The sequence below is a fragment of the Sebastes umbrosus genome, chromosome 1 (genome assembly GCF_015220745.1).
Source record: "Sebastes umbrosus isolate fSebUmb1 chromosome 1, fSebUmb1.pri, whole genome shotgun sequence".
In the NCBI taxonomy this organism is placed as follows: domain Eukaryota; kingdom Metazoa; phylum Chordata; class Actinopteri; order Perciformes; family Sebastidae; genus Sebastes; species Sebastes umbrosus.
In genome coordinates, this window is record NC_051269.1 from 6,409,389 (window position 1) to 6,431,721 (window position 22,333).

General features: G+C 40.8%; 1 protein-coding gene and 1 long non-coding RNA gene across 3 annotated transcripts; one reads left to right on the forward strand and one right to left on the reverse strand.

Moving 5' to 3' along the window:
* Positions 1 to 560: 560 nt before the first annotated feature.
* LOC119486162 lies at positions 561 to 19,385 on the forward strand. Its single transcript, XR_005206474.1, has 3 exons — positions 561 to 679; positions 6,000 to 6,005; positions 19,338 to 19,385. It is a non-coding gene; the product is annotated as an uncharacterized LOC119486162 (long non-coding RNA).
* Positions 8,182 to 19,308, reverse strand: LOC119485842 (CD276 antigen-like). 2 transcript variants are annotated; one of them, XM_037765662.1, is made up of 7 exons: positions 19,181 to 19,308; positions 15,625 to 15,969; positions 12,667 to 12,702; positions 10,661 to 10,939; positions 9,578 to 9,856; positions 9,262 to 9,402; positions 8,182 to 8,380 (listed from the first exon to the last, which is right to left on the reverse strand). In XM_037765662.1, exons 1-7 carry the CDS (start codon positions 19,275 to 19,277, stop codon positions 8,211 to 8,213), a joined length of 1,347 nt encoding a protein of 448 aa, XP_037621590.1. In that variant the 5' UTR covers positions 19,278 to 19,308; the 3' UTR covers positions 8,182 to 8,210. The 2 variants fall into 2 exon arrangements, with proteins under 2 accessions (XP_037621590.1, XP_037621598.1); XM_037765670.1 differs by lacking the exon at positions 12,667 to 12,702.
* Positions 19,386 to 22,333: the final 2,948 nt, after the last annotated feature.

Genomic DNA, 22,333 nt, shown 5'->3' on the forward strand with positions numbered 1-22,333 from the left:
AGTCTTCATAAACACAATATAACCGTAATAATGATTATCACATGAATGATTATAAAAATAAAAATGAATGATGATCACAATGTTAAAATAACAGTACTGAACTGAATGATGGGATGTATTCAGTTAGTACTTATTTTTAGTAGCCTGCATTAAAATATGGTATTTTAATGCAGGCTAATAAAAATAAGGCAAAATACATGCATAAGATCATGGACTAACTGTAAAACACACTGGTTTCTGATCAGAGTGGCTGCTGACTGAACAGATACGAGGCCAGGATGAATCAAGCCTGGCTGTTAGTCTGGTCTGGAGCAGGCTAGCTGCACAGAATACATCTCCATGGTAACTGATGTGTCAAGACTAAATTGAGCCAGGTTAACTGGAAAACCCCCGGCTTAATCCCCTATGTTATCTTGGTTTTGTGAAACAGGCCTCCGGTCATTGGTGTGAAAAGGGTATCAAGTGTGAAAGGGGTCCTAGTAGAGGACCTGATCAGTTTTATAACTAACGTTACCATTGATTGATAAACTAACTAGGTAGTGATTGAATGTTAGTGTACTCACCGTGTTGATCTCCTCGTGTTGTTCCAGCAGACAGCAGACAGAAACACAGAGACAGAAGCTCCAGAGATGAGAACTGAAGTCTAACAACACCAGACATGATCAACTGATGCTGACAGGTAGCAGCTAACACACTAGCTAACAGGGCTGTGTTGTTAGTTAACAGGTAGCAGGTAGTCAGCTGATCCTGCCTCACCGTTAGCTGAGATAACGGAGGTTAAATGTCCCAAATAAACCAACAGTGGATAACTGTTGATCACTTTTAACGTTACAAGGTAATAAAATCTGGATTTATAGGCTAAATGGTAGTGATGTTACGAGTTGTGCCGAGGCTTAGGGGCGTGTGTCTGGGTTTGTAGTGATGTTACGAGCTGTGCCGAGGCTTCGGGGGGTGTTTCGGGGTTTGTAGTGATGTTACGAGCTGTGCTGAGGCTTCGGGGCGTGTTTCCGGGTTTGTAGTGATGTTACGAGCTGTGCCGAGGCTTCGGGGCGTGTTTCCAGGTTTGTAGTGATGTTACGAGCTGTGCCGAGGCTTCGGGGCGTGTGTTTGGGTTTGTAGTGATGTTACGAGCTGTGCCGAAGCCTCGGGGCGTGTGTCTGGGTTTGTAGTGATGTTACGAGCTGTGCCGAGGCTTCGGGGCGTGTTTCCGGGTTTGTAGTGATGTTACGAGCTGTGCCGAGGCTTCGGGGCGTGTTTCCGGGTTTGTAGTGATGTTACGAGCTGTGCCGAGGCTTCGGGGCGTGTTTCCGGGTTTGTAGTGATGTTACGAGCTGTGCCGAGGCTTCGGGGCGTGTGTTTGGGTTTGTAGTGATGTTACGAGCTGTGCCGAGGCTTCGGGGCGTGTGTTTGGGTTTGTAGTGATGTTACGAGCTGTGCCGAAGCCTCGGGGCGTGTGTCTGGGTTTGTAGTGATGTTACGACCTGTGCCGAGGCTTCGGGGCGTGTTTCCGGGTTTGTAGTGATGTTACGAGCTGTGCCGAAGCTTCGGGGCGTGTGTCTTGGTTTGTAGTCATGTTACGTGCTGTGCCGAGGCTTCGGAGTGTGTGTCGAGTAATCCAGGGAGTTTCCTGCAATGCGCGTATCGAGGCTTGTATCGTTTTAGACCAATGTCGTCATTGATGACGAAGCCTCGCTGCCCGGCCATACCGCTGAATGGTTCATGAAGTGGTTCAGATCTTCACTGGTTCAATTTTCAGAAGTGACACAGAACACTAATATTACCCCTCCTGCAATTATTATATTATATTATACTACACTACAATACAATTATTGACCAAAGGATTGGTTTACACACATAAGATGCATTACTCACAAAACAATTACAGGTTATTATACATGTATCTTATATACTCATAATATACTTACTAAATAGACATTTTATTATATACGATATATATATAAATTGATTACATGGTAATAGATTTTTTTTTCAATGTTTATAGTCATTCCCAACAGCATTTACTGGCCCAAGATACATTATATCACAGATCTGTGGTCCCAGTAGACCACAACCAGCACGGCTCCCAGTAGAGCACTTACACTTACACACCAAAAACTGACAAACTGACAATAACCTGATATTTTCAGGTGGATTTTCATTTAATTCTCACTGTGCAATGTCATTTTCCACTTGTGCAATTTTGTTAATAGTCTGTTTATTGCCAATACTGTATATACTGCTCCTATTTTTATACTTCCTATATTTATACTTGGTTCATATTTTGTTTCACTTTATTTAGCTCTTCAGACCACATTAGGATTTATTTATATTTGTTTGTAAATATATGTGGAAATGTGCGTGTGTCTGGCGTTGGATTCTATCCTTTATTATTTTTATGTCCACCTTGTAAAGCACATAATGATGATAAGTGTTATAATTAGATAACCTTCATTGTTATAATAATTATTATTATCAACCACACAAGATGTTTGTTAACAGATGAAACCTTCATTGAACAACATGAGACTAATATCCTACAATCTAGTGTTAAATATTACAATTACACAGAAAGTTTTGATTTTCTACAACACCTGGTGTTTGCTGTCAAAACTAAGAGCCAATCAGCTCTTTGATCAGGCGACAGCCAGCTGTTTCCCATCATGCCCTGGGTCTTGCAGTCGGTGGAGAGCAACTGCGGCGCCTGGCTCTAAAAACTGCGGCCGCCTCGATCTCGTGAGGTTATCGTTGCCCACGTGTGCACGACGTCAGAGCAAGTCGGACACAAATCTAACCGGCATGCATTGCGTGGTGATCGATTCTGCGCAGGCCTGGCTGATCTCCATCGAGTCTGTTAGAAGCTACAGAGATTGGAGAGTAAATGGTGCTAATGGTTTAGCCTTCTGCTAACAGCAGCCAACGGCTCACGGCTACGGTTAGCAGAAGGCTAAATATTAACAACATTTACTCTCCGTCTCTGAAACGTTTCTCTGATATTGTAGCTCTCTAGAGCCTCAAATCACAGTTTGTCATCTCAAATGTCTGTGATATCTGGATTCTGGCAGCCAACAACACAGCAAGATGACATTTTAGATGTGTAACTTTAGCCCACTGCTAGTGTTAGCCTCCAGTCTTTCCTTTGTTTAGCCTCCAGCTAATACCGTGACCTCATCGTGACGTCGACACTAAAAGGGTCTATAAAACTTAAATGTTACCCTCATCAAAAGAGTCGTGGCTTTCAGATGTGTTGACAGAGTAGATGAGTGCAGCTCAAGGAAGCGAACATGTTGATGTTCTGGTTTTGTTTCTGTGACCTTCAGAGGGCCAGAACATAGCTGTGTTCAAACCAACCCCGGTCTCCCCTACATTACTTCACATACTGGATCACGACTGACCTCCTAGATATTGTTATCTCACAAACTCTTGCTTCAACGTACACGTCAGATTTAACATGAGCATGAGCAGATGAAGACCGACTGCACAGTGAAGCTCAAACACCCAAGAGTAGCAACAAAAAGAAAGACGTTTCTGAATAGAGGAACCTTTAAGTTACCCGAGAAGCTGGTTATATTTAACTGCTAATACACCAACATTAAAAGATGGAAATGTGTCTATTGACTGAAATGAGCTTCCATCTCAACAACTCCTCTGATGACAGATGGAGCGCTTGTCTTTAAAAGAGAGTCCCAAATGTAGTTCAAGTGATCAGCAGCTTAAAGAGTTATGAAACAACTTTAATATCATGATGATCAATGTGGACGATTCATCAAGAAACTGTCCAGCAGCCAAGAAACATGTTGTAGTATTAGAAGTGGGTTTGTATGTAGTCTGTTTCTTTTATCAAAGTTTGAATAAAACGTAAAAAACGTCAAAATGTTAGTGAGTTTTGGACGTTTCTGTCAGATAAAACTGCCGGAAATTACAGTTAACAATTAATATCAGTTAACATTAATATACTTTTTTATTGAGGACATGATTAAATGTACAAAACACAGCAGATGAATGACAACAAGACAGTCTGTGTTTCACCCATTCAACTGTTTCCATAGCTCATCTTTATACACACTGTAAAAAACAACAAAACTTTTTTTTACAGTTTTTCTCAAGAATTTCAAAATAACAGAAAAATTCCAATAATTAACTATTTATTGAAATGTGTTTTAACAAAACAAATCCGTATAAATGGAATACATTAAATATCGTTTTTTTAACAGCTTTTGAATGCCAATTTTAACAAAACTAATCATAAAAATAAAGTATACTTTACTGATAACAGGAAACACAGCGAATGTTTGCAGCCCAATAATAGTGCATGAAATCGCCTTACGCTTGCACAGATGACCTTTCTTAATCTTATGGGATTTATAGTTCCAGATAAATGGAAGAATTATAGAGTCCAGTTTAAAAAAAAAAAAAGCTTTTAGTAATATATATACAATGTTTTGAAAGAGGTGTAACAATTGAGGGAGACACATTTTAACTGTGTTCACTCTGCCTTTCAAGGAAATTGGAAGAGTTTTCCAAAACTCTAATTTGGTCTTCCATAAAATTTGCTTCAAATAGGGAGTTATACGTCTTCATGATCTCTACCCCCAAATATATACATTGAAGTATATTCTGTGTTGTAACCAAAAATATCAGTGTGTGCTAATTGTTACAGCAAACAGCAGGGCTGCAGAGCACATCCCTGCCTAGAACACCTGTACAGGTCAAATGCATCTGAAACTGTCTGATTAGTAAGGATTCTAGCTCTGGGATTGTTGTTTAATATCTTAACCAATGAGATAAACCCTGTTCCACATTCATATTTTTCTCGTACTGCATATAGGTAGGGCCACTCCACACAACCAAAGGCCTTTTCTGCATGTAAAGTCCAGATTAACATGTCCTCCTTAGGGTGTCTGGGGGAGTATATAATATTGAAAAGGCGTCTAAAATCATCAAACGAGTGTCTGTTCGGGATGACAGGAACAATTGTTCATGATTAATTCTGTGAAAGGCCTTGAATGCATCAATAAAACACGTGAATCAGTGAAATTTTGGCTTCCATATCCAGCAACTTTTCCTTTAGAGCATAAACACACATATCAGTGCCATGTTTCCCTTTTAAAGACAAACATTTAACGCTGTCAGCAGGATTCTTTACAGCACTTTAGAGACAATACTGACAAAAGAGAAACCAGTCCAAGGAGCTTAAGACCAGGGTTGGAAATTTACTTTTTGACCGCCTGCCACTGTGGCCGGTGGATTCCAAGTTTTACCAGCCACTCAAAAGATCACCTTTGGTTTTTTTTGGCTGGTGAGTGAAGTAAATCTAGCAGCCACTTGCATATTTTACCAGCATCTGGCCGGTGGCGGGTGCTTATTTCTAACCCTGCTGAAGACCGGCGGACACGGACAGGCGACGAGACGCCCAAGCAACATATTGCACATCTCTACAGTAGTGAACCATCAGGATTGCACTTGGCAGACATAAACAACTTTTCTAAAACAAATTCACTCAAACACAAAAGTAACATTTCATTTGAACTTATTAAACATTCACCCAAGCGATAAACTATTGTTCTGTTAGCTTTAAGCTTTAGCTCAGAGTTATCTTTATAAGAACTAAAACCAGTGTGATTATATCTCCACCTTCTCTTTGGCATCAAGGGACGACAGAGGTACAACCTCTGCTCCTTCAGCTACGAGTCTTGACCTTTATAACAATCTCAGATGTTTGTTTCTCTTCTCATCTGGACTATTCATAGTTTTCAGTGACGTGACTGGCACATAGCCTGGAGGGAAAACACCGTTTTCAACTTCAACTAGCTATCACGCTAGCTTATCAACTCCTTGATCATAACAGAATATAATAACTTTCACCACTGCTCATTTTAGAAAGGCCACCGCAAGAAAACGTCTTCTCTGTTCATGTAATGTGCGTTTAGATAGGTTTCCCATAAGCTTCACTTTCACTATACAATGCTGTCTGCCACCGGACACGATGCTGGGAAATTAAGGCTAGCGTTAGCTGGCGCGCTAGCGACGCCAGCTAACGCTAGCGACGCCAGCTAACGCTAGCGACACCAGCTAAAGCTAGCAGCCAGCCAAGAAACAAACATCTATGATCCATTGTCCGTTTCATAATCTAAACAAAGAACATGTTTTCTTGCGGTGGCCTTTCTAAAATGAGCAGTGATGAAAGTTACTATATTCTGTTATGATCAAGGGGTGTGTTCCAATCCGCATACTTCTGTACTACATACTCATTATTTTGAGTGCATAGTGCGTTCCAATTGGGTAGTACGGCAAATGCAGTGCACTCAAAGTACCCGGATGTTGTACTCAAAACGGTCAGATCGTTGAGTGTGGAACGCTGGACACTTTCCACACTCAACTGCCTCCATCTTGGCTGCGTAGCGGAAGGGGCGGAGCCACGACCACTATTCAAACAGACGTTGATAACAGAATAAAACAATACAATACGTAAACATACCGGTACATTTTCAGCCGACAGGAGGACACATCGTAGACGACGACGTTGGAAACGTAATTTCCACTCTGCTTTCCTTTTTTTTCAGAAGATATTTTGGCGGGTAGCGAGCCGCGGTCAAATGTTGCGATCGTCATTTCCGGTCAGTGCGCCGCAGAGTATTCGATTTGAGACGACACTACCCCGTTGAAATTTACGCACTACTCAAGTGAGTACAGAGTACACACAGTGCACTACATTGAAGTGTACTTCTGGAAGTACGTGGATTGGAACACACTCAAGGAGTTTATAACTAAACAGCGTTAGCTAGCATAGCTGCTAGTTGAAAGTTGTTTTGGTGATGTTTAGCTACATAACGTTATATCTTGTGGGGACTCCGTCCCTCATACTGCTGCCAAGATGAACGCGTGACGTTACAGTTATCTGTTTATCTTTAGTTTGAGAGGTGAAGGACAAGAAATGATCGTTGGTTACTGCGGTCAAGCTAACGGTCACTCGCATCTCGGTGGTTAAACCAGCCGCCGCTACAGTTGGAGACAGACGCAGGCAGAGCAGACGCAGTAACGTCGCTCACGAAGCAATGTCTGGAAAATGATTTAAATGAAATGAGCTGGTTTGACCATGAAGACAGGAGAGACGGCTAGCGTGGTCGTAGTCGTTGGTTGCACGGGTGTTCACTTTCAGTCAGTGTAGTCCGCTAGTGTGTCTCTCGCCAGCGACGGCGGCACGACTCACTTAATTGCACAAATTCACAATCCTCCCCTCTGGGATTTCGTTCCGAGATGGGACTGTAGGAACACAGCCCAGGCTTGACTTCTCTTTGGTTTGTGCATCAAATTGAACAACAACTATCTGACATTTTGGCTAACAGAGTTGTAGAAGCTGAGGTGTTGTTGGCGGACAGCGGAGGGCAGCTTTGTTTTGCCCTCCAGGTCGGCGTTCCCAGAGGACCGCGACGTCACGTGAAAACTATGAATTACAGTCGTCTTTATCAGACTAAAGTCCTGATGCTCAACCTTTAATGAATTTAGAGGAAAAGAAACAGCTCCCCTCAATATTCAGAGCTCCTGTTTTGGCATCAGATATGAAGCAGCTTTAGATATGTCCATTATCTGTATTAGCTTGTCCTGTTCAGGGGGGCTGGAGCCGATCCCAGCTGACGTTGGAGGAAGGCGGGTAGACCTTGGACGGGTACCAGACTATCACAGGGCTGACACATAGAGACAGACAACCATTCACACTCACATTCACACCTACAGGCCATTTAGAGTGAGGGTAAATAAATAATAATTTAAAATAGGTTATTTGCTAATTATCACCTAATTACCGTGACATTTGCAGACCTGTAAAATGTGTTAGCCTACATTTAAAAGTTTACTTGTGGCTACATTGATGATATTCAGAGCTCTGTTTAAAGAAACAATAATTTAACATGTTGGTGAATCAAAATGTTGAACTATTCATTTAATGGACAGTTAATGTACCTATTTATTTATTATTGTTTTTTATTATTATTATTCAGGGATGTTTCACTGAGAGGGAGTCTCTCTTTTTCAGGAACGCTCTGACCACATTCACACCAGGAAGCTGCCCAGTACAACCAGTATGATCTGCTGGCCACTGAGCAGCTCCACTGGAGTGACAACGCGCTAGCACAAATTTGTTTTAATGCCACTAATTTCTTTAACTCATTAACGCAACTTGTGATTTTAAGATTGTAGTGGGCTCAGTTTTAAAGTTAGAGTGAAATACTGGTACCATATGAAACTAGAAAACCTCGAAGATCCTCACTCTCTCTTTCACTCTCTCTCTCACTCTCAATCACTATCGCACTTTCATTTACAGGTAGTTGTTTAAGTGGCGTCTCTGGATTGTCGTCATATGAAGACTCTGTCTGCTCACGAGAACCTGCAACAAAAGAATAATATATATATATATATATATATATATATATATATATATATTACATGAAGTCACGTTTCTTTATCATATGCACAATATTTACAACAAAGCAGTCTTTGGCAATGAGAATCTTGGATCTCAGGTTCCCTTCAACAAGTAAGAGATAATGTACAGCGAGCCGGTCATTGTTGTGAAATAAACCCCGACAGAGCGACACGACAACCCGATGCGGAGCGGAGGTCTTGCATCACCCTGAAGGTCGACTAGCTGAACATTATCCCGCTTATTACACGGCTACTTATTTAAGAAATCAATAAATTCACACAAAAATGGTCTGCCAGAGTCCGACATCAGAACTGCGCCCATAGCAACGGTTTGTTATACATAGCAACGGTTTGTTATACGTAGCAACGGTCTCTCATATGTAGCAACTGTTTGTTATACATACAGGGTCCAAAATTAACTTTTTTCACTTCCTGCCACTGTGGCAGGTCAGTATTTTTTTTTGTCTGCCAATCAGAAATTTTATCTGCCACTTTTGAAATCTCTCGCTAAATGAAGGAATAACATTTTAGATCTGATGTCATTCAATGTTCAATATATTTTACACAAAAAACATTATATACATGGTAAATTACAGTGTTCGAATTACACCGTAGCTTCTGAGAGAGCCCTATTTTGGTGAGGAAAAACCGTCAGAACAGATGAATAATGTGGGATTAATTTGCGATTACTCACGATTAAATATTTGAATCGATTGACAGCTCTAGTTCACATGTGAGAAGTCAAAAGAATCAAGACTCTGGACCTGAGATAGTTATAATGCATCTGTTATGTTGATGTCTGCATACTAGGACACATTGATCAAATATATTATATAAACTTACCTTTATTACAGCGTATTGTGATGAACTTTCTAGCTTCAGGCAGAGCTAGACCTGCAACAATGATGACAGCTCCCGAAAGCAATACACCAAGGATACACAATCCATTGATCTCTTTGCGGCATGAGTCCTCACGCACTTTCTCTGAAACACATCACAAAAAGCAAATGTAACACTCAAAATGTAACTGCATATCATGAACAGCACACATAGACTACACAAAATAACAATTAAAAGGTGCCTAAAATATTTTGTAAACTAATAAGACATGAACAATTAAAATTATTTGATGATTAAACCACCAAGAAAGAAATCTCACCACTGATATGCACAAAGGTCTCAGCAGAAACCTGATGGCTGATTGTCTCCTGTGTGACGACACAGCGATAGCGGTCGGTCTTGGTCACAGTAGTTTGGAGGATGATGTCGTAGCTTCCTCCTCTTGCAGACACCTGTGGTTCCTCAGCAGGAAGGATGTTTCCATCGCTGTCCTGCCACTCTACTTTAGGTTTTAGAGAAGCACCTCGAACGTCACACTGCAGCAGCGTCCAGGTCTCTGTGGCATCAAGTACTGTGACGGATGGCTTTGGAGTTGCAGCTGTGAACACAGTAGAAACAAAAGCTTGTTAAGGAGAACGATGGAAATGTAATAATGGAAGACATGTTGTTTAAGAGAGGAACAGAAAAGCCCAATGATGGGCTTAACGACACACTCAGCATAGGGCTGCACAATTTATCAAATATTAATCACGATTTTGGCTTCCCACAATTAAATGAACATGATCGACTGTGATATTGACGCTTAAAATGCACCGCTGATAGAAAACTCTGCTGCATATCAAATCAAGCGCCTCCTTAACTAACAGCCAGCCACCAGGGGGCGATCCAGATGTTTTGGGTTCACTTTTGGGGAGCTGTCATGTCGCTGTGCGCTCACCCTGCAGCGACAGGCTGTGGATAATTATGGATTATCGTTTTGGCCGTAATCGTGCAGCCCTACCTCGGCAGTGTTTGATAGAAAATGATGTTTCAACAGTTTTACCTCTTTTGACCACTGACAGCAGTTTCTGAAAATATTTTTTTGGTTCAGATCTAGAAAACAATTTCTATATCACTAAAGTAGAAGGAAAAAGTAAGTACAGCTGAAACAACAAGATGGGAAATACATTTTCTGTAGATTAACTAAAGAAAGAATCAACAACAGCTGTGATAACGATTACTCGCTTGTCATTTATCAAACATATTTTGCTTCCAGCTTCTCAAACTTCATTTTCTGCTTCTCTCTGTTTTATATCTTTATAAACTGAATGTCTTTGAGTTTGGATTGTTAGTCAGACAAAATAAGACATTAAACGTGAACAATTCAAATTATTTCATGATTAAAACAAGAAAGAAATCTCACCACTGATATGCACAAAGGTCTCAGCAGAAACCTGATGGCTGATTGTCTCCTGTGTGACGACACAGCGATAGCGGTCGGTCTTGGTCACAGTGGTTTGGAGGATGATGTCGTAGCTTCCTCCTCTTTCAGACACCTGTGGTTCCTCAGCAGGAAGGATGTTTCCAGCGCTGTCCTGCCACTCTACTTTAGGTTTTAGAGAAGCACCTCGAACGTCACACTGCAGCAGCGCCCTGGTCTCTGTGGCATCAAGTATTGTGACGGATGGCTTTGGAGTTGCAGCTGTGAACACAGTAGAAACAAAAGCTTAAGGAGAGTGATGGAAATGTAATAATGGAAGACATGTTGTTTAAGAGAGGAACAGAAAAGCCTAATGTGAGTCTTAACGACACACTCAGCAGTGTTTGATAGAACATGATGTTTGAACAGTTTTACCTCTTTTGACCACTGACAGCAGTTTCTTAAAATATTTTTTTTGGTTCAGATCTAGAAAACAATTTCTATATCACTAAAGTAGAAGTAAAAGGTAAGTATAGCTGAAACAACAAGATAAACAGTGTTCTGTACTTGTTTGTCATTTAACAAACATATTTTGGGGGATTCTCATACCACAGCAACACGAACGAAACCACACGAACAAGAACAGAGCAAAACACAAGACTAAAAAGTATAAAAGTATAAAAGCATGCCCTTTAAACATGCATACAATGTGCCCTTTGCTGTAAGGTATGCAAAATTGATTTAATTATAAGTTATAATTAGGGCTGTCAATCAATCAAAATATGTTGCTATTAATTATTAATTTACTAATTGCTATTAATCACACATTTTTAATCTGTTCAAAATGTATCTTAAAGGGAGATTTGTCAAGTATTTAATACTCTTACCAACATGGGAGTGGACAAATATGTTGTTTTATGCAAATGTGTGTATATATTTATGATTGTAAATCAATTAACACAAAACAATGACAGATATTGTCCAAAAACCCTCACAGGTACTGCATTTAGCATAAAGAATATGCTCAAATCATAACATGAGAAACTGCAGCCCAACAGACAACAACAGCTACAACCTAAAAATCACAAGTTGCATTAATGCGTTAAAGAAAATAGTGGCGTTAAAACTAATTTGCGTTACTATCATGTTATCTTTGACAGCCCTAGTTATAAGTTCAAAAGATGTATTGCACTTGGCCAGAGTTACTGAGTGTATTGTGAGTCCAGTTAGTTAGTAAATGTTTGTGTAATTTTGTAATCACAATAAAAGCATCTTTCAGTTGAAGGTCATTTTAAACAATGGTGATGACTTTTTATCAGAGAAGGCTGACGGGCCGTTGAGATTGTGACCCACAGACCTTCAATGACAGATCAGGAGAAATCATTGTCCAGTCTTGATGATGTCACTGATTTCTACACCTGCAGCGTGTGCTACTCCGTCACCCAGAGGCTGTGTACTATTATTTTATCATTCAAATATTGAGACACAATACCTTCACTTAAATACATCATCCTTTAAACACTGGATGTAGAGATCAGTGACGACATCAAATCAGGACTCACCTCATCTGTCTTTTAAGATAGATCACTGCAGATCTAAAAGATATCTGATATATAATTATGAGATTATGAGATGTATTCATATTTATTGTCAAGAGTAGATCAACTTCTGGGTATTCTGTGTCTGAGCTTCTGTAGATTTATGATTCATAAATGGTGATTCATGAAGAAAAAAAGCTTCAAATATTATGTCCAATCAAACAATAGTGGGGATCGTATAGAGAACCAAAGCTTGACTGAATGCAGTCAGATGGAAGGTGAGTGATCAACTAACGTGGAGCTTGTTAACCCTTTACTGCTGACAGGCATGTTAGCTGGTTATGCAGCTCTCTTTGTCTACCTGCTACACTGAGAACAATAAACATGAAGGTACTGTATCAACAGATTTGAATGATGCTGAGGTCTACAGCTCACACTTTACAGATGTTCATCAGTGACATCATCATTCACCTGGGTTTTCTCCTGATCGGTCTTTCATGATGAGTTCTGAAACACAAGAACAGTCATCTGTGGGTGATTTCATGAACTTGTCAAATGTTCTGGGCCTACTGGTTGAGTTTGAGCGTCTAAATGAAGCGGTGAAAACATGAGCAGAAGCACGACTTCACACAGCAAAGACCACACATTTAATGAGGGAGCTGCATGTTAAGACCATAGACTGTATATAAAGATGGACAACAACCAAAAAGAGAAGCCAAAACATCTGGATCGCCCCCTGGTGGCTGGCTGCAGTATAGGTCATAAACCTCCATGTTAGTGGAGGGGACATGGGCCAAACTAAAAAGTCAAATACATTTCACTCAAAGATGGTTTCTGTCATTTTAGGTAGTTCTTTTCACGCTGATGTTTGTTCAAGTGTTCATTTCTGATCAGTTTGGTTTGAATTAGTTATTTGATGCTGTAAAAAGGGGGTGGGACGTCATGATTGACAGCTGCTCTGAGTGAAGTCTTCGCAGTCGGAGGCTCTGAATTGTACTAACAAGCTGCGGCTGTGCTCGGCTCGTGATTGGCTTAGGCAGGTGTGTGGGCTGGACCTCTATACCGCGCCTCCAGCCCTCCGATCACTACAGACTCTGGCTCCAAATGAAATCACAATATGAAGATGGCAGCTCCAGTATCTGGGATATTTTGGCTTTACTTTTGTACAGTGGGAGGAAGTGGAGACGTGTCGTCCATCTCTATATACAGTCTGTGGCTTAGAGTCTACATTATCATCCAGTAACTACATGGAGCTCAGCAGGTGGGATCGATTAGGCAGCACTCCACCCTTTTCTTGTTTGTTCATTCACTTTGTTGGATGAGAAGTTTGAAACCACTCCTGTCTGTACGGTACATATGAAGCTACATCCAGCAGACGCTTAGCTTAGCATAAAGACTGAAAGAAGCCAGGACATGCAGCCAACAAAGACGGCCCTGGAAGAAGACGACCGCAAGCTAGTAAATGTGAATGTAAACAATACTGGATGTAAAATACTTTACAGATGTTTTATGAGGAAGGAAATGCATTCAACACATAATTCCCAAAACTCACTTGGTCCAGGTCGCACATGAAGGCAGATAGAGCATCAGCAGCAATTGTGTTAGTCAACTGAGTTGGCATTAGAGACAGAGAAGTAAGAAGAAGCAGAGGCTCAGTTCCCACAAGATTTAGAGACAGAAGATGTTACAGGCAGAAAACAGGACAACTTGTGTCATTAGTTAAGACCACATAGAGGAAGAGCAGAAAAAAGACAAAGATGTCAGGCATCGCAGGTTGAAACTACTAGAAAGGTCCCAGAGGGGCTTTGTACTGACTGAAATATGTTTTACTGTCAACCAAAACCATCAGTGTGTTAGGGTAGGGAAGTCAGAACGTATTGAGAGACGGACTGTATGTGGTTCTCAGCTACAAGCCCACTGGTTCCTGAAGATGTAAATCTTTAAAAATGGCTAACAAATATATAATTTCATCTTTTAAAACGGGTCAGTAATTTCATAAAACAGCTGGTCACTGTAGAGTTTAGCTAATTTGTTGGGGACTATTTTCAGCGGCGGATTAATCCACATGTGGTGCTCTAGTGAGTATTAGTGTCAGCAGGACGGTGTATGAAATAAACTACAGTGTGTTCACGGTGATGAAGGAACAACAGTGAGGCTCACTGATGTGTTTCAATGGAAGAAGAGATATCAGGCTGTGATACACACTATACTGTTAGGAGATACATTCACTGTTGTTTTGGTTTGGTTTTTTCGTGGGATTTGATGACAGGTGTTTTATCAGACTGGATGAACTGTTTCATAGTTCTAAGATCCCCTTTTTATTGTGTCCCAACGCAAGAACTAGAAAACGATCGTAGTTCTTAGAACGCTGTTTTGACGGACATTTCAGCTCCTATTTCAGAGCAGGTACTCTCCCAGCACATGAGGAACCGTGAGTGATGCAAGTGTACGTTGATTGGTTGAACATATGAGCCAATGCAGCACCGGCAACCGCCATTTTTTTTAGCCGTGTAAACAACAGAAAACACAAACAGACAACAGCTCGTAAAAAAATAAATGGAAAAAACAGACAAACGGACCGACAGTGAAGTCCAGAAGATAACTTGTTCATGAGCACACGCCCACTGATCCATAGAACGAGTGAGAGCAGCTGCTCAGCGAGCTAACCCAGTAGTACAAAGGCTAACCCAGTAGCACAAAGACTAACCCAGTAGTACAAAGACTAACCCAGTAGCACAAAGACTAACCCAGTAGCACAAAGACTAACCCAGTAGTACAAAGGCTAACCCAGTAGCACAAAGGCTAACCCAGTAGCACAAAGGCTAACCCAGTAGCACAAAGACTAACCCAGTAGCACAAAGGCTAACCCAGTAGCACAAAGACTAACCCAGCAGCACAAAGACTAACCCAGTAGCACAAAGACTAACCCAGCAGCACAAAGACTAACTCAGCAGCATAAAGCGTAACCCACTGAGCTGAAGAAGCCGATTCAAACTGAAATCGTGAACGGTACTTTCATGACGTCTGTTTAGTTTGTGTTTATATGATTGTGTCATGTAACAGAGCTGTTTATTTATTCCTATATTACTAACAAAGCTAAGAGAGCTGGTGAAACGTAATGAACGTAGCGAGCTCGCCGATCTCCCAGCTGGAGACGTGTACGAGCGGCGCCGGCCGGCTTACGTCACTTCAGCGTTCCTATTTACGGTACAAATGCAAACATAAAAAAGCCCTTCAAGGTATGTAGTCCAGAACCGTTTGGTCCAAAACCACTTAATAAGAAGATTTGGAAGAAGACTTGGTTATGTAATTTAAGTTGTACGTTCAAGGTGTTACTCGTTGTCAGAGGTTTAAACAGAAGACTAAACCTAAAATAACAGCTGGAGATAAAAAGTATATGAAGATTAACTGTTTGATCAAAGTACTCACTAACAACAAGCTCAACGTAGAATATCTGACGTGGCTGAAGACGTGGAAAATCGCAGGTGTAGTTTCCGCTGTCGGTCATCTTTGTATTTGTGATGGTTATGGAGGCGTTGCCGTTCTTCAGTTGGTCTGGAAAATGTGAGACTCGACCTTTGAACTGCTCGCTCTGACCTGAACGTCCGTTGTTGTAATGAACGCCTGCATCATACAGGAACACCTCCTTCCGATCTTCATCCTTCTGAGCAACTTTCCTCCAGTCAAACAACACTGACTGAATGTTCTCCTTGGTGCTGGGGGAACAGGGTAAGATGACATCACTTCCTTCTGCTGCAAACACTTTGACGACATCTGAAAGCAGAAACATATTTTAATCATTATGTTTAAATAGAGAAAGTTAAAGTTAAAAGGCAGAAAATCAGAAAACATATTTGAACACATCTCTTTTCATACTGGTACAATTTAAGTCAACATGTATATAATATGTCACGTAATGTCACGTGACAAAAACTCTGCAAAGCTTTGACTGAACTGCAGGTTGTGTTTACACCACGGATGTATAAAGAGAACTGGATACAGCCTTGGAGGCTTTTTGGGAAAACTTTCATGATGATTCACTGCAGCAATTTGTAATAATAACATGGCAATGTAATAATAAAAATAATAATAAAACACCCATCGAACTCTGCATTTATATTTGGCGTGATCATATCTTCAGATGGATTTTCTTTTCTTTTCTTTTTTACAATTACTATGCTATGAATAATCTCCAAATTACACTTTTGGAAAATAAGGAAAATGTTTTTTATTATTAAAAAATAAGTTTAATAACACAAATATATATATATATACATATATATATATATACTATATGCCTATAGCATTGGATGTGTACTGCGTATGACTTTAGCATCTAATTATTAAAAAATGCTGCAGTAAAACAACATGAAAATCATCACAGAGGTACCTGGGGACATGTTGAACAAGAATATGGTGGAGTTCGCTGAAAACAATTATATTCAATATATAATATATTAATAATATATTATAGATTTATTGTTTTTATGGAATTTTTAATATATGTTAAAATGGCAATGCTTGCTTTCCACTTGCTTGCTGTCCTTGTGTGTGTCCAGATCCTATATAGTACATCCAGCCCTCCCTCCACCGGCCCAAATCACCTGGTTTATCGCTTTCACCCACTTGTTCCGCTTGAATTATACAAATCATTAGTGATAATAACAGATTACTACAGAAATTAGGACATATTCAAATCACAGGTTTTTCTCCATAGTTTTGAGGCAGAGACATTCTCCAAAAGGTCTTCTCAGAGCTCTCCATACAATCACCACTATCAGACTGGTGAGGAGAATCCTAGGATGAGGTGTATCCATGGGCCTGACGTTATATCATCAAACTGAGCTGATAACTTTTATCTAAAATTAACTTATTCAGCTAACGTTATCCTAGAGCGGGGGTCTCCAACACGTCGCTCGCAAGCTACCAGTAGCTCACGACCCGTTTCTGAGTCGCTCGCTAAAGGTTCAAAGAATATGTAAACAAATTTGATAACACAAAGTCACTTGGTAAACCTAAATTTCTATCCAATCCATTTCACAGACATCCCGCCCCCTTCTGACACAAACTGATTATTTGCCAATCAGCTGTCAATTAAACGAGTTACGCTGCTGCCAAGTTTGGCACGTCAGTGACGCCGTAACATTAGGAGATGTTAGCAGGCTAGCAAGCACACACCGGATTTGAAAATAACCGCTGAAAATAGCCAGACCAAGAAAAGGCAAAAAACATACTACTTTCGTGAGGAATGCAAAACAGACTTTTTTCCCCCCAAATGTGAATGACAAGTGTGTGTGTCTCATTTGCGGTGTGAGCGTGCCAGTCGGTAAAAGATGTAACGTTGAGCGCCACTTCACCAAAGTCCACAGCAACTTTTCACGGGACCTTCCGGCTGGTAGCAGTCTACGAACACAGAAGGTAAAGGAGCTGAAAAGACAACAGTCTCTGTTTACCAAACCGATGAAGAAGGCCAATGCAGCAACAGAGGCTTCATTTAAAGTGACGCACATCCTAACGAAACACAAAAAAAAACGTCACCAATGGCGGCATTGTAAAAGAGGCAATGACTGCGGTGGCTGAAACACTATTCAAAGACCATAAAAGTAAGACAGAAATGATGTCTGCTATCGCCGATGTACAACTTGGTGCTAATACTGTGGCAAGGAGAGTGTCTGCGCTGTCTGCGGATGCTGTGGAGCAGCTAAAACGGGACATGGACAGGTGCAGATGGTTTTCCATCCAGTGTGATGAGTCGGTGGACTCCAGCGATATGGCCCAGCTGGCTGTCTTCGTTCTGATGGTGTTTGATGACTTTTCCACAAAAGAAGAGTTTTTGACCATACTTCCACTGAAAACTACAACCAGAGGAGTTGATATTTACAATGCTGTGAAGGACTATGTGGAAAAAAAGATCCCTGTTGAAAAGCTGGTGTGTGTAACAACTGACGGAGCGCCGGCTATGACAGGGCGTCACTCAGGATTTATTGCTTACTGCAAAGCGGACCCGGACTTTCCTAAATTTCTGAACTATCATTGTATCATTCATCAACAGGCTATGTGCGCGAAGGTTATGGGGTTTGATCATGTCATGACACCTGTTGTTAAGATTATCAACTCCATTTGAGCAAAGGCCAAGCAACACAGGAGCTTCAAGTTGTTCCTGGAGCATTGTTTTGCTGAATATGGGGATCTTCTTCTTCACACCGAAATCAGGTAGTTAAGCAGGGGTAAGATACTACAGCGCTTTCTTGGAATCAAGGGAGGAAGATACCACCCTGTTGTCTGATGCTGAGTGGCTACTTGATCTTGCATTCCTGACAGATGTAACTGAGAAACTGAATCTACAGTTACAAGGTAAAGATAAAAACATATGTGATATGATCAGTGCTGTTAAGGCTTTCAAAGCAAAACTGTCATTTTACATTCAACAATTGAAAAACAAAAGGTTTCAGCACTTCCCCTCAGTGTCAAAGATGTTGGAAAGCCATGCATGGGCAGCTGATGTGAACATACACAAGTATTGTGACCTATACTGTCCAAGCTTGGGCTGGAGTTTGCAGACAGAGTCAGTGACTTTAAGAAACTTGAGGCCTGTGTGACATTTATTGCCAACCCCTTCATGAAGGTGGACATATAGGTGAGATTTCAGGACAGATGGCTGAACTGTTCTGTGTCAATCCTGTTGAGATGGAGATGGAGGTTATAAACCTCCACAATGATGTCCAGCTAAAATCTCAACAGCATTCACAGCAGCATATCTGGAACCCAGTAGAGCCAGAAAACTATAAAAGACCTTCACCAAGCAGCTCTGAAAATGCCTGCTCTGTTTGGGTCTACAGACCGTTGTGAAGCAGCTTCTTCTGACATGAATGTCATGAAATCTAAGTTCAGAACCAGACTGACAGATGAACATTTAAATGAGTCCATGAGAGTTACCATTGATTGATAAACTAACTAGGTAGTGATTGAATGTTAGTGTACTCACCGTGTTGATCTCCTCGTGTTGTTCCAGCAGACAGCAGACAGAAACACAGAGACAGAAGCTCCAGAGATGAGAACTGAAGTCTAACAACACCAGACATGATCAGCTGATGACAACACACTAGCTAACACTCTAGCTAACACTTTAGCTAACACTTTAGCTAACAGGAAGCTAACACTCTAGTATAGCTCCGTGCACCTTGGTTTCGTCTAACTGATACAATATAAAAATAACAAACGACGTGGTGAGTGAGCAGCAACTGCCGTCAGATGTATGTATTTCTCCCTTCACGCTACAACAACACACCCACTGTGGAAGCATGGATGTATTAAACCTGAAGTGTCAGTGGGTAACTCTCGCGCCTGGGAATTGATTCTCGCGAGAGTTTCTACATAGCTCAGACTTCGCAATTTGCGGGTTACCTTCTATGGTGGAGGTTTGTCCAGGGCCCAATTCCAATGCGGCCCCTCCACCCTCCCACTGCGTGGTAGAGTGAACTCTGTTTGTAGTCACACTCACAGCTCAATGAGGCACCCTTCTTTAAGGTGGAGGGTAGAAGTACAGCGGTCACTTCAGGATGAACTTCCCTCTCTCCTGCAAGGAAATAAATATCAGAATCAGAAATACTTTAAATTGAGCTACGTTTTGCTCCCGTTCTAGAATATAAATATAAATATATAAAAACAGAGGAATCATAAGAAAATATAAATTAGAAATATACACAATGACAGTGCAAATAATAATGCTGAAAATAAGATCTATGCAAATAATATAAATGTTTAAATGTTCTGTATAAATAAATGCAGTGTTAATGCTGGAGCAAACCAGATTATTGCAAAGCTGAATTATTACACTAAATTATTGCACTGTTAAGTCAGTAATGCCATGTTGGAGAGATAATACATTATGGGGCTACTTTTTGGGGCCTCCTGATAGGGGTAAAAAAAAGAAAAGAAAGAAATATATGTTATGTGTAGAGATAAAGTAGAATAAATTAAATGTCTGTCTTAGTTCGAGCAGTTTACAGTAAATGTTTGTACCGGTAGTGGCACGGAACACTAAACGGCGTTGTACGTCGTCAGTAAGGGCGACTGGTTAAAGCAAGTGGCATCGATGCAGGCTCGCTGTTAGAGGGTTTTATAACCCACTTCCACTCCCCACTAACTGGTTTGGAATGGCCCTTAATATGGCGGACCGAATGCGCAAACAGAGTGGAAGTGGGTCGGGAGAGGGTGTCGGGGATGGACTGGAATTTGGCCTGGAAGAAGTATCTCTGGTATCTAATGGAGTTTTCTCTTCCATTCTCCAGTAATCTTGCGGCGGCGAGGCACATTGAGTTCAGCTGGTGCACACCAAGAGCAGAGTACGAGCAGGGAGGCAGGGAGGCATCTGATTGGTTCTTTCTAAGCGGACCGCGAGGCAGTGATTGGTAGACGTTTGTACAGGATTACAGCAGCTACAGATGACGGCTCTTTTCCGGTCCTTTTTCAGAGCTCATCAGTAATGGATCGCTGTCGGGGTGTAAAGACCATTTCAACCAATATAACAAATAGTGTAGACTGGAGAACATCGTCAACGCTGCCTTTAACATTACGATTTTTTTTTTTCTTTTTCCAAAGATTTTGGTGACAAACTGTTAAATATGTTAACGTCACTGCTTCTGGTTCATGGATCAGTGGTCTGTCCTTCGATATGGTGGGATTCAATCAATTATTAGGTCATTATTAAAAACTAGTGCTATCATATCACATTTTCCTTTAAGCATTTCTCACATTATCAAAACGTTTGCATACGTAACTTCACTAATCAGATAAGCGCTAGCTTGCGTCCGTTATTGTTAAGCTAATGTTAGTTTATAGATATTATGTTATGTGTAACATGATATTGCGTTTAAAACATGAAATGTACGATAACGTCACGAGTCTAATATCGCAAACAATAATGCTGATGGCATGTCTGAACAGCACGTTAACTCTCAGCAATATTAATGTTAGCTAACTTTTTTAATTCACCGCTATCTTAAGTTACTGTAGGTGCGCTAACATGTCGTGGAGATTAACTAGCAGCTAACATTACACAAATTAAACACCATCAATTGGTATTGATGTTACAATAGTTAAGGTCATTTTGCCATGAGTAACGTTAACTTTAGACACAGAGGTATTTACTACTATTTGCCTCTTATTCTGATTGCTCTTACTGTATTAGTATGAGAGTGATAAGTGCCTGAAAATGAATGTAATAGTAATTTCAGTAGCAGTGTTAGTGGTAATGATTGATGATTGATAAAACTGAGGAAGACATTTCATTGTATATTATATCATATTATATTATATTATACAGGGAGCTCTACAAGTATTAACCTTAAACAAGGAAAATAAACCAAAGCCATGACAAACGTGACTTTTAACCATTCCTTCTGATAAATTAATTATTTTCTATCACGTCAGTAATTCAGGTCATGTCAGCCTACAGTACACACTCGTCTCCTGAACGTCTAGCAGCGATTATAGCTCAACTATCCAGATTCTAAGTAATTGGAGACAAAACTTTATTTTCTACTCCACATTGATCATAAACCCTTTAATATAATAACGACTTGTTGAAACCGGTTGAGAAATGTAGACGTTATAGTGCTTTTTATCCAGAAAAGCGTCAGCTTCCCCGTTCATTTGTATAGGGTTAAAGGCCAGTCTTGCCTTGTCCAATATGGCACCCATATTGATGTATCACCGCAGCGGGCTGAAGTGTCCAATTCGGCATCTATGTATATGTCTATGGTTTTGCTGGGCTTGACCCTCACCACAACGTGATCACAGTTGTTCAACAGCGCCACCTGGTAGTTTGGCAGTGACGCCTGCAGCAGTGAGAGCCTGCAGCACTGCCGCGCCCGACACGTCCAGCACCTGAGAGAGGAGGCGGGTTTATTAGCAGCTTGTCATGTTTGTGGATTTTGGCAATGCATTTGGTGATCAGTAGACTCTGCTGTTGATTTGTTAAACAGTGATCAATCTTTTTTTGGTTTGATTAGGACACATCCTGGGGATTTCACCGTGGTGCTGGGTTTGGATTTAATGTCTTGGCTTCATATCACAATATATTCCAGAAATCTGAAATGCAAAAAATGTCCCACATTAGGCTATTTCACCCTATGTT

Coding starts and splice junctions, on each gene's coding strand:
- LOC119485842 (XM_037765662.1), bottom strand. CDS start 19,277: ATGTCTGGTGTTGTTAGACTTCAGTTCTCATCTCTGGAGCTTCTGTCT. Junction 10,940..12,666: donor CCGATCAGGAGAAAACCCAG/GTGAATGATGAT, acceptor CTGTGTTCACAG/CTGCAACTCCAAAGCCATCC. Junction 8,381..9,261: donor CACAATACGCTGTAATAAAG/GTAAGTTTATAT, acceptor CTTTTGTTGCAG/GTTCTCGTGAGCAGACAGAG.